At 38.2% G+C, this 18095-nt stretch overlaps 1 protein-coding gene across 1 annotated transcript in view; it reads left to right on the top strand.

Annotated features, from left to right (window-relative positions):
• Positions 1 to 18095, top strand: part of kcnh2b (potassium voltage-gated channel, subfamily H (eag-related), member 2b) — a 463037-nt gene that overhangs the window by 53046 nt on the left and 391896 nt on the right. Inside the window, exon 2 of the mRNA XM_030122825.1 lies at positions 8955 to 9185. Coding sequence (XP_029978685.1) covers positions 8955 to 9185 — 231 coding nt within the window. The remainder of the gene's footprint in view (positions 1 to 8954; positions 9186 to 18095) is intronic.

Here is an 18095-nt window from a genome sequence, read left to right as displayed (position 1 = left end):
TACCTGCCATTAAACATAGACTGATTTCAAAAACACAGGACGAGATGTAAACAATCCTTTAAGTGCAAGCACATACTTTGAGGATGCCCCTGATGCTGTTGACATAGTGAAGTTCCCCTTGGAGGGTGATTCAGGTTACACCTGACTTGATATTTTATGTCATGCACTTGAGAGAAACACTCAAGTGTGCATCAGATTTTTAGAGGCTTGTACTGTATTGTTGCACTGGATGCGCTGCGCAGCAACAATTCGACCCCGGCTATGGCCCGGCCCGGCCCGGCCCAGGCCCCAGCTCTGGCTCTGACCCTGGCTGAGGCTCCGGCTCCGGCCCCATGCATACCCCAGTTCATATCTGACTAACGCTACATTTCCTAGTGATTTATGATCGTGAGAAAACAGTTTGCCGGTGAACTTTCCATCCTAATATAACTAAGATTGCCAAGCTCCGGCTCTGGCTTCGTTTCCTGTACAAGCACTCCAAGCCTTTGAGGACACACGATTTATGCTCGAAGTGGGGTGGGGTGGGGGGGAATGGCAGTTGAGTTTGATAGACATATCACTGTTCAATCATTTCAAGTGGGCGCTCAAAATGATTGGATGGTGTTTTTTTTTTGTAATTGGGGTGTGAAGGGGATTGTAAGCAATATAGTAAAAAATTCTCTAGGAAAACATCTCGGACCCCACCTTTAAATGCCACCTAAATCAGAGGACACCCTATCATCTTGCTGTCTTGCCAGCTTTACATCGTCCACAATTTGAGGAACACAAACTCTGTTGCACACTGTTTCTGACAGTAAAAAACAAAAATCTTTCCTAACTGGTTATTTACAAATTATGCATCATAGCATCACGCTGGAAAAGGTGTTATAAAGCAGGTGTTTTGTTTCTATCACTGCTGATTGGAGCTGGAGTAGAAAAAATACCTGACTACTGAGTCATTTGATTCCAGGATAAATACAGATTGTTGCTGAGTGTACCCTTCCACAGTTTATTTGAGACCTTTCAACAAGACAAAATGTGGTTTAAAAATGACCCAGTGTGTGACTACAGGAGGAAGCAGTAGGAAACAGGATTCAGACAGTGGTGTCACTGGCCCACATGCTTCACTGACTCTACAAAAATAAGTACACTCGTGGTGCACTCACTATGTTAAGCATTCACTTTTTTCAGCATTCTCATCCATCTGACACAATGATGTATATATTTTTTAAAAATGTTATTATTATATAGCCTTTATTTAACCAGGAAAGACGCAGTGTTTAATTCATTAAGGCCCAGTGCTAGTTTTGTGGCACCTCCCAAATGAATTGTTCTCCTTTCTAAAGTGATTTGTCATCATTTATCATAAATTTATTAGTATATAATATTATACGCTGTATTTTGTGTTTTTAAGTGAAAATCAGGTATTTTCCTATATTTAATTTACTGATCATATAGATGTTCATAAAAGCTCAAATTAAAGTTGAGGGTTATATCAAAAACGGAGAAAATCTGAAGAAAAAGTAACTTTTTCAGGAAAATATATAATTAACTGAAGATAATAATAGATTTGATATTCTATTAATGCATAGTCAAAGCATGTGCAATGGGTCCATCATTCATTCATTGTCTGGTGATGGTAAACTACATACACATACACCAGTGTGAGTAGCAGCACTGGAGGCTGAAGTTTCTTTCCCAAGAACACAATGGCACATGACTAGGGCAGAGCAAAATTCGAACTGCCAACCTTTTGGTTACTGGACAACCCACTCTGCCTCCTGAGTGTCTGCATTCACCGTAATTTATCAAACTCCATGGGTTTAATTGGCAAATCAATGTTGTATAAGGTGTTTCCACATTCACTACGGAGCCTCTGAATGTCCAAACAGGTCATATCTGATGACCATGAAAAGATGACAAACTCTGTTTTAAACCAGTTTTTTTACATTGTTACGACTGGCTCACACTGCAACAAAAAGAAAGGCTGCACGGTGTAGAAACAGAGTTAAGATATTTATTTAAACAAAAAATAAACAAAAGTACAAAATGGGGTGTGAATGTGGATGTCAGTAGTGTGGTGGTGCTTGGATGTAGTTCCAAATGTGTGGTGCATGTTAACAGCATCTAAAACTAAAAACTGAGGAATCCACTGGCAGGGTGGAGGTCCATGCAGAATGAAGGAGCAGCACACCTAGTGAAGCTGATCCAGCTGACTTAAGTCTGCCTCATGCAGCAGCATGCAGGTGCTGTAGATCAGTAATCAACCCTGCAACATACACAGACCTACAACACAGAACCTGCACACATACACAGCAGTAGGCTGGGGCTGTAACAACATGTATTAATAGGATTCGTGGCTCAACAGGTGTTAAACATTTTAGATCAGTAGATGCTTTTGGTCATTGGTGGATATGGAGATGTATGGGTTAAAAATCACTAGCAACCAGACATCATGTGGACATACAAAGCTAGTTAAAAATATCAGTGCGAAGTATAAAAGTAGACCACCCTTAAACCCATCGGCAGGCTGTGTGCTCGGAGTTCATCTTCTCTTGATTAGAGGTCTTTTATCTATCAGTTGGTGATGTATGTGCTGTGTCCGTGCATTTTTATCACAGGGTCAAAGTATGTTTTTTCTTACTCCTTCCTCTCTTATTCAGTTTTAACCTTGTTTTCGCCTTCTGCTTCATTTGTTCTTTTAGAAATTCCTCATGCATACTTGCTGCTGAGAGAGTACACACACAACAGTATACTCATTCAGTATTAATCACATACTCCAAATTATGGCTTGACATTGAGACAATTCTTTTCACTATGTATCAATCATTTAGTCTCCAACTTACTCCAATAACAAGTGTATGAGCTGAATAGTTCCACCATAACAATTCAATACAGGAAAAAAAAAAACTCTTGAATGGACTGTTGAATATAATTAGCCGATGAATGGCTAAATAAAATGAAGTGCGCAGAAATGTCTGAGTATGGCAGACTGCCGTCTTCACAATGGGTATAAAACGACTTAAATCGGTAGGTCAGAGGGGGAATTGCACATGTGACTGCTCTGAACTGCCTCTGAAGCATAATTTACATGAAATAATGACCGTCTATCCTCTTCCTTATTAATGAGTAATTCCTGTTCTGGGGCTGCTCCATAATCAGGTCACACTTAGCAGGGAAAAATGGCTTCAGTGTGTGTTATTTCATTCATTCATTCATTGTGGGGAGAACATGGTGTATGATGTATTACCTCCTCCCAAAATTTTGCCAATGGGTAGAGGAAGATCTTGTCTATGAATTATCTTTTGACATTTATTACTATAATGAATTCACTGTCAATAATACAAGAGAACGGTACTTTTATTAAGGAGGAAGATAGAGACAGGCAGGTTGTTGGATAGCTATAGGCAAATATTAGTGAATTGAAGACTGCAACCTGAAATGCCACAAAGAAGAAGAGATGAAAACAGTGAGTGAGGCCCTACAGTTTAGCTGAGACGGGTGAAAGTGTGTGTGGGGGTCATTCTTGAAGTAGAGATTTGAATTATTTAGTAACACTAACTTGGTTTAGAGCAACTGCATGAATTTCTTGCACAAATTGTGCACTCCATGTCATACTTTGTCCACAAATATTAGCTTTGGGTGATATTCACTTTGCAGGTCATATGTAACTGACCTCTGTTTAAAGTACTTGTAAAGCAAAAATAAACATGTTCCAGCTTTGGGACATCAATGTGATAATATCTGAAGTTCTGCTGGACGTGGAAAAGCACAGAAGTTCACCAATGTGGATGGGAAGAGCAGTAAAATAGCTGTCACCTAAAAACAAAAAAGACAATCCTTTCTGATGAGGCTGTGTCATAATTGTTAAAGTCACGAAACACCCATGACAAAAACAGTAATTTTACCTGGCAGTACAGAGGAGTACCCTGATTAGTTTTGATCCAGAATAACCACCAACATCTATTTTAAAATTGTTATTTAACAAGTTAAAACATGAAAGCCACCAAATAACTTTGACAAGTTACCCAATAGAGGTACTGAAAAACCCCACTCTCCTGTTCTATGAGGTAAAATTACTGGTTTTCTAAAGGGAGTCTGGTGGAATTGCATAGGTTACCTGTCAGCCAATGTTGTCTGACAGACGATAAACAATAGAAACATTGTAGCTATAGCACAGGCCACACTTAAAGTGATTTATTTTAGGTAACTAACTTGTCCCTTTATCCACAGCAGGAGGCAGTACTCTTGTCTGCATCTCTAACCTGGAGGCATGCAAACATATGAAAACCTCTCTGAAATGTCAAACATGATGAGAGTAAGTTAGAGTAAGTTTCCTTTTACTGCATCTGCATAAACAATTTCTATTACTGACTAGCATAACCTAACCACAATTTAGTGTAAGAAGCATCATTGATTGTGTGCTGTAGTAACATTACAGAGTTAGGGTAGGGTTAGGTTAATTATAGCTCCAATGGATCTTTGAGCCACCATTTCTAACTTGCTTAAAAAAAACTCCTCAACAAAAAAAAAAATGTAATTTCTGCCTTTAGTGTGAGATCATGGCAACACATTCAATTCAATTCAATTCAATTTTATTTATAGAACCCAATATCACAACAAATTTGCCTCACAGGGCTTTACAGAAATTGTTGAATTGATTAAAAAAAGACACAATGACAATAAGCAAACAGTAAAGTAATCATGGGAAAGCTTTTATGAAATTAGCATGTCATATTAATATAGGACAAGTTTAGACCCATATTTTATTTACCAGGTGATACTTTTTTGGAAAACACATTTTAATGAAATTTAATCAAACTGTATGATTTATGTTATTCTTATCTACAATTATTAGATTTATTTGTCAGTGTTGTCCAGTCTACAGCTTGACTAAAACTTACAGTTATTAGTCTTTTTTTGTTGTTTATATATAAGAGTTTCTAAAGAATAAGTTGCCCTGAGCTATTACAGTAGTATTGATTCTTAGTAGTGTTCAGTTTGATAGCATCTGTCTGGAAATCACAACATAGCTCAACACAACAAACTTTCAAACTGTCTACATTTGCAAAAACCAAACACAAGGCTCTCTGTAATCATCCTTCAACCTTTCTCTGAGATTTAGACACCTAGCTGCCCAGGCCATCTGTTTTCGTTACACTATGATCAAGGTCAAAAGTCTTGACATCCTGAGCAAGAAGCAATTACAGGAACAAAAAATATATCTGTTCTATGCAGCAATGAGGTGTTCTTCATTTTTCACAGCCTCACGTCCTTGAGAAAGATTTATCACCAGCAGCCTTTGCGAGGATCTCCCAACATGGAATGGAAATTACCAAAAGACAGACTACTGACAGACTACTTTTTTGAGTGCCATTATGTGTTAAAATTGGCGACTCTGTTACTGAAACAATTATTGTGTTAGAGTTAAAGTTTTTTTCCTCACAGCTAAGTAAGAACATCCACAATCTGTAGTAGGTTAAGTTGTTTTCTTAGTTTCAAACAGCTTATTCTTACTATAATTGCTGCATCCTTCACTCGTAATATAGCCTTGTTAGAGCCTTCAGATGTGTTTGGAGACTCTCCCATTGACCATTTTCTTTATATTAAACTCCTGCAGAACATGACAAAATGTTATTTCAAGCAGAAATCTTGGATATCTCTGAAAATAGTTTAAAGGGATTTTTAAATCATGCCCACACACTCACCCTTTTCATTCATCCTTTTTAATGGGGCAAAAATATGGAGTGTTAGATGCATATTCACTTTACTTTGGCACAGAAGCTGCCTTGTCTAAGCTATATGAACAAGAAAGCCTTCAAAACTTCTATTTATTATTTAGCTATTTTCCAATGAGGCAGTTTCAGGACAGGTTCAGAGCTTGTGCCTATTCCTGAATTGAGCTCCCTGTATTTCTTCAACCCAAGAATTGGCACTCAGACAGGAAACCTTGTTCTTTGCTGGTCTACAACCAGTTTATTGACCACTTAATTCTCTAATTCCTAATCTTGAATTATCATATCCTCATATTAATAACATAACCTTGAACTTTGCGATGGCTATTTTTTATTTATTTAAACGACAGCTGGAAGAGCTTAACTGAAGAAAAAGACTGTAACATGACATAAAATTAAAAGGCTTTTCACAGCGAAGTAACCTGATCTAGCTCCTAGTTAAAACCACTTAACAGTTTGGTTACCTGGAACACATATCTGTGAAATCATTGGTTTGATTCTTACCAACATGTTTACAGGTACAGGCCAAAGACTACATCAGACAACACTACCAATTGGTTTTTGGACTCATGTTTTGAAACGTGGACTTTGTGTTTGTGTCTTTGCCATGTTGGCACTTTGGGGCCAGAACTGACTATTTTTGGAGAAAAGCGTGAAGCCATGGTAGTGGGAGGAGAACATGTAAGAAAACCATTTGACACTGTTGTTAATGCAACACATTAACCATTACTATGACCAAAAAAAATTAAAAAATAAAAAATCAATAAACAGAAGTCTGATTCAGCTAGTGAGCTGTCATACACATCTGTCTGTCAAACAAAGCAATCATCTACGTCCTCTATTAGCCCTGAACTCTAATCTTTATTTGTACTATTTCAGCGTTAATTTCAAGTGAAACACTTCTACCATCCCTTTCTCATTTGATCATATTTTTTATTGTCATTCTTTCTTCCCACAGTCTTTCTGCTTATTCATTCTTATCCAGCTCCCAGCTGTCGTCTTTCCATCTTCCCTCTAACGATTCATATGACTATTTATGAGTGCACTGCCTCCTCACAGTGGGGCCTAGTGCTAAGTGAAAGTCACAGGGAACATTGGTACTCATCAGGGCCTTAAGGCTTTTTAGCGGAAGCCATCTATCAACCTAACAGACTGTCACAATGATGCAACATGAACACACACACACACACACACACACATTTGAGTTTTGTGTCAACAATACAGTCATTCCATTCACCACACACAAACCGGACAGTTAAAATTTATTCCTGATGTATTACAAGTGAAATGGTAGCGTGTTTGTGCAATTACAGTATGCAGAATAGTGAGTGTTTGTTGAGGCTCTTGGAGTGCATTAGGATCGTCCTTTGACACTGAGTAGAAGTCGTGGAGCTAAATGGCTCCTTCTGCAATAAGTGGTTTCCAAAGAGTCAAACATCAGAGCTTTGTGGGACATGGAGCTACACAGGGGTCTAAATGTGAGGTTTACACTTTTAACTGCAATTATAAACACACATATTCAAAACCTATGGCACTCACACACTTGTAAGTTCTCCATAAGATGACTTAAACATACAATTAAATGACAAGCTGATTATGTAGCAACAGCCATGATATCAGCCTCACATTGAAATGCATTTATGCCATGAAAAATACATCATATTAAAGACTTTTTTGGTCAAGTACTAATGGCAGTGGCTACTGCCACAGTACTGTGCCACGAAATAGGTTTGTGTATTGCCACAGAGCCAATCAAATGTTAGCATCACTAGAGCCAATCATGGATACTTTTACATGAACTCATTAGCCTATTGTTGCCACAGTACTGCCTGTTAAAAGGAAGTTTTTCCTCGCCACTGTCACCAATGACAAGTGTTTGTACTGGAGGATTCTGTTGGGTTCTGTAAACTGGATTGAGAGTCTGGTTTCAACCAGCTCTATGTGTAAAGTGTCATCAGACATCTTTTGTTAGGATTTGGTGCTATATAAATAAAATTTGATTTGATGCTGTGGTGATATATGGTATATACTTCAATGCATTCTTTTTGTGCATTTTGCTACCACAGTACTGTGGTAATTGATGGAAGAAACAACAAATTAGTGATTGTATATAGTATAGTTTAGGAATTATTGTTCCAAATGCTTTATATGTTGTTTTATGATGTTCTTTGCTCTGTGCAGTCAGTGAGATTGAGGCTGGAGAAGGTGGGTGGAGCTATGTGTTATCCACATAGTTATGATAGTGTTTATTATATAGTTCCATGGTAGAGGTTTCTATTACTTGTACTAAGTGTTGTAATAGTAGTATATCCACTCTTAGTACTTGTATTTGTAGTAGTAGTACTAACAGTCATGGATCTTTGTTCTGGTTTCTAGTAATTATACTAACACCAGCTGATCTACTTTTGACAGTTCTAGTTCAGTTATCTGTGCATCAACTGCATCCATGTGTCTCCCCCTACTTCCCCCCTTCTCCCCCTCTCCCCCAGTCTCTCTCTATCCCTATCGCTCTCTCTTTTTCTCCTCCTTTACTCTCTCTCTCTTTAACCCCAACTAGTCAAGGCAGACGGCCATCCTCCAGGAGTCTGGCTCTGCTCGAGGTTTCTGCCTGTTAAAGGGAAGTTTTTCCTCACCACTGTCACCAGTCACAAGTGTTTGCTCCTGGAGGATTCTGTTGGGTTTCTGTAAATTGGCTTAGAGTCTGGTTTTGACCAACTCGATATGTAAAGCTTCATGAGATAACTTTTGTTATGATTTGACGCTATATAAATAAAATTTAATTTGATTTTGATTTAGATGCAGCAGTGTGCCGTGTGACTTCTCAGCTCTGTGTCAGTCCTGTGTCAGTTGTGTATTGAGTGCTGGGGTCTGAATTCTGTACTCTGAACGTTGTCTGTTTGACAGCTCTGTGTGATTCACGAAATCACTGGCTGTGCTCCGTGGCCACTATAAGATATTTGATATTCAGTCCATGCAGTTATATAATTCCGGAGTCTAGATTTTTGAAAAAAATAATAGGTGAGCATTTTCATGAACATATGTAATGTGCAACACAGCACAGCCTTAATTAGTCACTCCAAACGAGTTTATATAGACGCACATAATTTGTGTTTTTGTTTAGCTATTTTCCAAAAGTTTACTTCAAATTAGATTGACATTTTAAGAAAACATACCATAACTATTTAGTAGCAAATTATATTAAAATGTCCATTTAAAATGGCTCTTTTCCTCCTTCCACAGGTCGCAAGTTTGTTATCGCCAATGCAAGGGTGGAGAACTGCGCCATCATCTTCTGCAATGATGGATTCTGCCACATGTGTGGTTACTCACGTGCCGAGATCATGCAGAAACCCTGCACATGTAACTTCTTGTATGGACCTGACACCAAGCGGCTAGCCATTGCACAGATGGCGCAAGCCCTGCTGGGATCGGAAGAAAGGAAAGTGGAGATCGATCTCTATCGCAAAGATGGTAGGAAAAGAACCAATTGCGTCAGAATAACTGAGTAATGTCTGTGTGTGAAGAGGGTGGGTATGGTTAGTTTTGGTTGAGAGAAAAGAAAAATAGATAGGTACCTAAAAATGAATTATGTGTATGTGTAATGGGATTCCTGAATTTAAAGCAGCTCCTTCATTTCCTGTCTTTAATTATTGGACACACTTATTAATCCAGGTATGCCTGACCACAGTAGTCACAACAAGAAGTAGCTAACACAATTGGATTAATAAGTGTGTCCAATAATGAAAGACAGGAAATAAAGGAGCTAAGTTCATGAAATAGTGGGGCTGTGCATAAACCTCATTTGGATGTGCAATTTCATATGTCAAGACTTATAGAAGCATAAAAGGATAAGACATATTGTTTAATATTCATTTATATGGGTTTTCTTTGATAGTAGGAGCATTATAGGAGGCACTGGTGTTGTACATTTTTGAGTGGGCCTCAATTCAAATTTTTAAGCATTAGAATCATTTTGATAATCCTTTCTTGCTTGGTGTCAGTTTGTCTGGGACTGAATACCTATGTTAATTCAGAATATGATAGTGTAGGACTTGACCCTCCAAACTGATTTTACAGTTTGTGTCTATTGAGTCTTTGAGACCACTTTTTTTGTTCATATGAGCTGAAAAGGTTGAAAATAAGGTCCATGTCTGTCTTTACTAACCTATGTTTGGGGCATAGTCATGCTACAAAGAAAAAGAATGTTTTCAAAAGAGAGAAGATAAATCTGAATTATCATTTATGTTGCACTTTGGAGAAAATTAAATGAGGGAAACCCTTGGAGAATTCTGTCCTTTGGATTTATGTCTTCACACTTGCCAACTGGACCAGAACCAGGTAACAAGATGCTGGTCGCCACAACGACAGACAGCTTTCATGGTGATAAAGTCCTGCTGTGGTAATAAAGTCAGCAGTCCCTGGGCTATGGCCAAAGTATCTGCTGGACATTTTCCACCTGTAGTTAGAAAGCAGAACAGCAGGAGGAGAAGGAAACAGAGAAAGAGAACAGGAATACAAGTGCAACCTCTAAGAACGACAAAACTGTAGATTTGTATGTGGTAGAGACAGAGTAAGAGACAGAGAAAGAAAGATGATAACTATCAGAATGTGGGGCTCACATGTAGTCTGAATGCCATCTTACCAGTCAGAGAAAGTAAAAAAAAAAGACATGGGGAGAGATGCAGAGGGATGGCGCCAGCTGTCTCTTCTCTGATGTTGCTTGTGAGGTGGGCTTTGCCAATTTTACCCTCCCCTCTGTTAATTTCACTTTCACCTGTTTATACTGTAGACATGGACACACAGACACACACCTGTAATCCGCCACACAAAAATATCTTGTGAAAGGCTACAACTCTGCATACAGAGTTACAGAGGTGTTTGTCATTTCTGTCTCACTGGTTTTTAATTTAATTAAATTTATTTTATTTGATATGGACATCACAAGTACATTGAGAACTGTCCCAAAAGACAGACCAGATGCTTTGCTTGGGTGTATATAGCAGACGTGCTAGTTTTCAACACGAGTTCATAGGTGGCTTGTCTAAAAACACAGAGCATATGATCAACAATAAGAAATAAAACAGGCAAGATTCATGATCACAACAATAGTTGTTTTGCTTTTAGCCATGCTTTGAGCCCTCCGTTAAAAGCATTTGCATCAGTCTCCAGTTTCAAGTGAGTGGGTAGAGAGTTCCATAGGTTAACCCCTTTTACTGAAAAGGCAGACTGTCCAAATGATGTTTTGCACCTGGGAACAATACAGTCACCATTGTAGGAGGCTTGTGTATTTACTTGGCTTGGGCTCCAATGTCTTTTTACCAATGCAGAAGACAGGGATGGGACGTAATTATATAGACATTTATAAACCAGTCTGATATTACGGTATATTGTGAAGTTTTCAAATGCAAGAAGGTTGTGATTTCTCAGGATGCCGCAGTGGTGCAATCTTATTGGTGTCTTATCCATAATTTTTATTGCCTGTTTGTATATTGCTGTTACAGGTTTGAGAATGACTTGAGAAGCTTGATCATGATGTGATACAGTAAGACAGTTGGGAGAGAATCATAGTGTGCATGTAAAGCTGTGCAGCTTTACATGACATGTCTCGTCTGATAAAATGGAAACAGTTTAGGTTTGGTTTAACCTTCTTGCAGATGTACTGTACTTGTTCATCAAATTTTAAGTTCTTATTTAGTCTAATTCCCAATTGTTTGACCTCATTCACCTCAGTAATTATTTCATTTTTAATCATCACCTCAAAGATCGATCACAGGCTTATACGAATATAAATGTGTACATCTTGCAGCTGACACCTGGACAACTTAGTGACATGTCATTAATGTACATGGTGAACAACAGTGGTCCAAGTATGTACCCTTGTGGTTCTCCCATGCTGTTGGTGAGAAGTTGGGATTTCTTCCCATTTACCTTAACACGTTGTTGTCTTTCCTCCAGACAGGATTCCAACTACTGAATAGCATCTGTAGCAATTTTAAAACGTTTCCAAGAGGATACTGTGGTTGACTGTCAAAAGCCTTTTTAAGGTCCAAGAACACTGTCCCCACGGCATGTCCCTTGACCAACAGACCCTTGGCCCTCTCCATAAGATAACAGTTAGCTGTGTCTGTGAAATATTTAGGTCTAAATCCCAATTGCTGTGGATGGAGCAACTGGCTGCAACTGTCTCCAAGTGTTCCATCAGTTGCATGGCAAAAATCTCCAAGACTTTTGAGACTACAGGAAGAATGACAATAGGCCTATAGTTACTCACCATGTCCTTGTCTTCCAACTTTTAAATCGAGGTAATTATTGCTTTTTTCCAACTTTCAGGGAATGTATTTGTTCTTATTGAAGGGTTCACTAAGTGAGTAATAGGCAGTAGGAACTATTTCTGGTATTAATTAAACCAGTGTTTAAATTATTAATATCCTTTGACATTGAGTTGTACATGTTTGCAATAACCTTTTTAACTATATTACTGGATACTTCTTTGATGTGAAAACCACCTGAGGAAGCATCACAATCTTCATGGAATATCTCAGGGTCAGTTGATATGAAATGGCTTGCCAGTTCATGTACAGACTCTTTAAAAAAGTGGTTAAAAACATTTCCCATTGACTCATTACTGTCAGTTAAGTTATTACCTACTTTAAGACTGGTTATTTTAGGGTTTTTTTGTCTGCTTGAGTCTGTTAGTCTATGGATCTGCTGCCACAATTTAGAACTGCTGCCAGTGGCCTCTTCAGTTAGTTTGAGGAAGTAATTAGTCTAGGCCTTCCATAGCTCAGACACCACTTTGTTCCTCAGACTGGTGAAGGTAAGTTGGTCGGTGTTGTTTTTCATCACTAAAGACCTTTTAAGGGCAAGATCTCTCTTTTTGATGAGTTGATGGATATCGTTATTAAACCATGGGAGAGAGCATTTCTTCGGTCTGCTTTTCCATGTTTTAAATTGACTTATGCCAACAGTAAACTGTTAAAGGACTTGAAAGCCATCACTTTCAGTGTGTTCAAGACTGTTGGCATATGTACAACATACATCACATCGTCATGCATCTAATGACCATTATCAAAGCAATGACCAGTCTGATCACACAGGGCTGTTGGATGACTTTTCTTTAGTTTTTCTGGGCATTCTATGAAATGACCTGAAAAATTCACTGCTCAAGGTGGCAACAGGATAAAGTGAAAAAAAAACATGCATGTGTAAACAAAGCGCAAAAGACAAACGATATAAAAAGAAAATAATAATAGCAGTAAGTAATAAAAACTCTATAGGCTATACATATTTACATTTTACTTAAATTCTTGTTGCTGTTCAGTTTAGTTTATTTCTTTAGTTTTCATTAATAATGTTGGGTGACATGGTTGTGCAGTGACTGTTGATTCATTGCAGGATGGTCCTGGGTGCACATGATGGTCCATAAAAGAATGTGAAAGAGAGAGCGAATGGTTGTTAGTGTCTATATGTCAGCCCTGGCGACATGTCCAGGTGTTCCCTGGTTTTATCTGATGCGAGCTGAGATAGGCTCCAGCCCCTTGGAACCCTCCAGAGGATTAAGCAGTTACAGAAAACAAATGAATGAATAATGTTGTTGGTCACTGAGGATAGTAAGTGTGAGAGTGCAGTGTAACATAATATCTAAATACAATAGAAGTTTTAAATACAATAGAAGTGTAGTTTTTACTACAAGAACTGAGTTTACATGTGTACTTTGTAGCATGCTGTAAATGTAGCAGTTCAGTTCTGCCGAAAGCCTTGGAGAGTCCTCATTGCCTTTTAGACACATAGTAATAGCTGTCTTAGCTTCTATCCTGAGTCATTCATGGATAGTAAAGTAAGTATAGATAGGATTTCACACTGGTTGACTCAGTTCATCAGAAGCTCTTCTGGGGAAAGTAAGTGTACTATGTTTTTTCTCAAAGCATGCCAAAGGTATCAAACATTCCCATCACATTTTTACAGCTACATTTTTTAAACTTACAGTGCATTAGATGTATCTGAAGATAAGCAAAAAGCACCATTCCTGGTAGGTGCCAATTTTTAGTATCTGCCTTGGAGTTTCCTCCCTGTTCCCAGTGATCGTCATCACATCAAGAATATCTACTGCTGCATGAATATGATCCAAGAATATGATCTTGGATCCATTGCCAGGCGACATTTTAAAGTTTGCATAAATTGGGCTTTTTTCCCCATTGGGCTTTAACATAAAAAAAGATATGATAGTGATGTTCATGAATGTGTATTAAGGAGTTAAGGTATGGTGAATGTTTTAGGTAAACTGTAGTATTGTTGTCTTTTGCAGGTCACCAGTAGGTGTTCAGATATGAGTGGTTGTAGTAACAAAGAGGGAAACTGTGAGAGTCATGCATTATGGCATAGAGGCAAATACTTATCTTATACTTAAATACTTCTCTGTTCACAGAGAAGAGTAACAAGACAAAGGAGAGATGTAGACAGAAGCCCTCAATGTATTGTTACAGTAACACAATAGATATATTTGACAGGACAATAACATTTCTGTCTTGGAGCATCTTGGCCAGTGTCCATATCCTTCACTTGTCCAAAAAGTAGATTGTAGGTGTAAACTGTAGTCTTATGCATGTAACTAGGCATATTTGTACTAAATTAAAGACAGTAAATGAATAAAACTATCAGCTCATAAGGGACTTTTTTTATGTGTGGGAGGAATGACTCTTGTGACTCCTATCTGTCAGATGTAGTCACACACATAAGGCACACAAAGACAGAAACACAGTCTTAGGTAACCCTGGCAGGCCACCTTTAAGCCATCAGAGAGCGGCTGATCGAACACTGCAGACATTTCTCATCCATAATGCACATGAGGAGGTAACACTATGCTACTGCTTCTTGTCCACCCCCCCACCCCCCACTTCACTGCTCCCTCCTCACCTGAAACCAAACAGACAAGAGAAAGAATGGCCGTACTCTTGATGTTGAAAAGCAACGTAAGTTTTGAGTGTTTAGATGTGTGTTTTATTTGTAATGGTGGGACTGTGTAGTTATGACTCACACAAACATGCACACAGTGAATACACACATACATGTGCGCATGCACAGCCTTCCTCTGAGCCCATTTATCTAGTGCCAAGCTCAGGCATGAGCCTTCACAATGATGGATCTCCCTTCTCGCTCTCACGCTCAATTGTCCGACTCCGATTGCTCACCAGCTTAATCAGTCATGCTCTCCAGGTAAACTGTGATAGGAAGGTGCTCACGTGCACACATTTGCACAACATGCACTGGTTTTGGTAAAAAAAAAAAAAGGGCTGCTGCCCCTGTTTACCTGAAAGGCTCTCCATCCCTGGCTTAATGTCAAAACTAAGTTGTTTTACTCCGGCCTTTGCAATACAGAAAAGTGCATCAATGTTCTGTTGGAAAAAGAGACTATGGGGAAGAGGAGTAAATAAATCATCAGTATTCTACATGAAGGGGCCCTCCTCTTTATCCTTTAACAGACACTTAATGAGTCTCATTTTCTGTCTCTCAAATTCACACCTCTTCACTTTGGCCTGTTGGGCTAAAATCCATTGTGTAAGCACCTTAATGTATGGCAGAAATACATTCCAGAGTAGTTTCCATTGGGGTAAGTAAGCTATAACTACTTTTTCAAGTAACAGATTAACAGAAGAACACATTGTTCCTTTTGCCCTATTTTGATGTGCCTTTCACCTCAACATCACAAGGTCATTCCTTCCAGTTTTACATATTCATATATTCTGATTTAGTTAACACTGTCCAACTTGAGGGAGCAGACTTGTGTCACATATCTTTGCGCTATTTCCTAAATGGTGTAATAACGTAAGTCCAGATTTCTGCAAAACACAGTTTTTGTCAAATGACAACAGAAAAAGACACCTCAACACCTAAACTCAGCCAAAAATTTAGCAAGATTGAGATAGAAGACCCTTTTACGTATAGTGTGTAAAATTGTCTTTCATATAAACTAAATATTAAATAAATGTGTGGCATAGTCTCTACTGAATGTAGTTTCCTTCCTCTCCCACTGAACAGTGATGTTTGTTTTAGGTTGAAAAGCTTTGTTTTGAATGTAATGAGATAATAAATATGAGTAATTGTAATGTATTTTAGATGACATCATCCTCTTCTCAATGTGTTCAGTAAAAATTCTCAGAACAACTGATATTTCCACAAAGATGGAGGGGTTTTATCCATTTGTATTCAGAGTATGCTACAGTAAATTATGGTCCTGACTGAGGCATGTAGTTATTTCTGCTGTATAAGTATTCATCCAGATGGCTGTGCTAGATGAAAACATTTAGCTCTAACATTCAACAGTAGAAATACATTTTGTGGTAAGCCTTGCCAGAACAAATGGATTTTGAGTAGGAGACAGACTCAGAAACATTGTCCCAGTACAAAAGATGTCACCAAGCTTCTCGTGTTACAAAAAATATTCACAAAAAGAAAGTAAAAAAAAATCAACAGTTAACACAGCTTAGCCTATCTGAAGAAAACTAAACTCGAAGTAAATTAAATCGTCTGAACATAATGTGTACTCAGCTACACCACTGAATATCCTCTCTCCCTCCACAGTAGTGATGGGTGATTCATGAAAGAATCGTTCAAAAGAATCGATTAATTTCAGTGAATGAGTTGAATGAATTCGCAAACTCAAATGAATTGGTTCAGCAGCATATTTGCTAATATTTTGTTTCTTTTTAAAAATATAAACCAGTCAGAATCACTCATAAAATCGGAGGTGGAAGTGCTGTGTGATGCACCATGCAGCAGGTAGTCTCCACAGAAAGATCTCTGATTGTATGGTGAGACTAGTTGCCGGCGATGAACGGACCGAGTCAAGGCAGTGAACCGCTGAATGAAAGAGCTGCAGAGTAGGGCCAAGTACAGCCGAGTTGCTGAATCAATTCTGAATTGTTCATGAATCGCTGACTCCCTGAATTGTTCACGAATTGCTGAATCGTTCACGAATCACTGAATTGTTCACGAATTGATGAATCGCTTGATGAATTGCTGAATCATTCACAAATTGATGACTCACTGAATCATTCACGAATCGATGACTCACTGAATCATTCACAAATCAAAGATTTGCTGAATTGTTCACGAACCGCTGAATCGTTCCCGAATCGCTGAATCATTCAAGAAACAATGTCTCGCTGAATCTTTCAACATTCGCTGAGTCTATTGAACTGCTGAATGAGATTAAATACCCCTACTGCAAGAAGACAGAACAGAAGTCATATTAGATCATGAACAAACAACGCGAATGTAGCCATCTGAAGTCAGCTATTTTTGTAATGTTTAAAATGTTTAAGTTTAATTGCAGGAAAGCCCACTAATAAAATTAAATACACAAAGCACAAAGTTGTTTTAAGCAGCGATAGATAGATAGATAGATAGATAGATAGATAGATAGATAGATAGATAGATAGATAGATAGATAGATAGATAGATAGATAGATAGATAGATAGATAGATAGATAGATAGATAGATAGATAGATAGATAGATAGATAGATAGATAGATAGATAGATTCGATCACATGACCCATGATGTCCGAAGCTTCATTTGACACATATACCACGTGACTGGCTTGAACACTGATTCAATGGTAGCAGTTTGCAGTTCACTGCTGATATGTGTATATGTGTATGTCGATATATGTGTAGTATCAACCCTGCAGTAATTGTTCTTTTAATGTTACTGTTTGAATGTGCATCAGTTACTGTCCAATGCACTGAGCGTGTACAGGGCTATGATGGACAGATCAGTGGATGAGAAAGGTATGGGGGTGGAGCCAGTGAGCCGGTGTGTGTGAGAGAGAGAGGTGTGAGCAGAGAGAGCAGATAAGACAGATCCAGCAGTTAAGATTCGTAATCGTGTTTGTCTGTTGTTTCGGCGTGGTTACAGCCAACAGTAACCAACACTGTTCTAACAATAAAGCCACCAGTGGAATAAACCCTCATCTGTCCTTCTGACGTCCAGTTGGACACTACAATATTAACAAGTGATATATATATATATATATATATATATATATATATATATATATATATACAGCTCTGGAAAAAATTAGAGACCACTGGAATTTCCTCTGAAATCAGCATGTCTGCATGTATGACAGTCATTCCATTCTTGTGTCTGTTGAATTCCAACACAAGCACACCTAATTCTACTTAATAAATACCTGATCCATGTCTTACTTAAGAACAAGTATAAAAACTACTACTGTGGCTATCACTGTGTTTTTACAATAGGCAAAAACAGTGCTGTTAATACTGCAAATTGGAGTTAAAAAAATAACTATTGAAATCTACTCGACTTCTGCTCTGAAAGTGTTCCCAAATTCTAAGGACTGTTTTTTCTATCAGGACA

This window comes from Sphaeramia orbicularis, chromosome 20 (genome assembly GCF_902148855.1).
Source record: "Sphaeramia orbicularis chromosome 20, fSphaOr1.1, whole genome shotgun sequence".
NCBI lineage: Eukaryota > Metazoa > Chordata > Actinopteri > Kurtiformes > Apogonidae > Sphaeramia > Sphaeramia orbicularis.
This window is presented reverse-complemented; position numbering and strand designations above follow the sequence as displayed.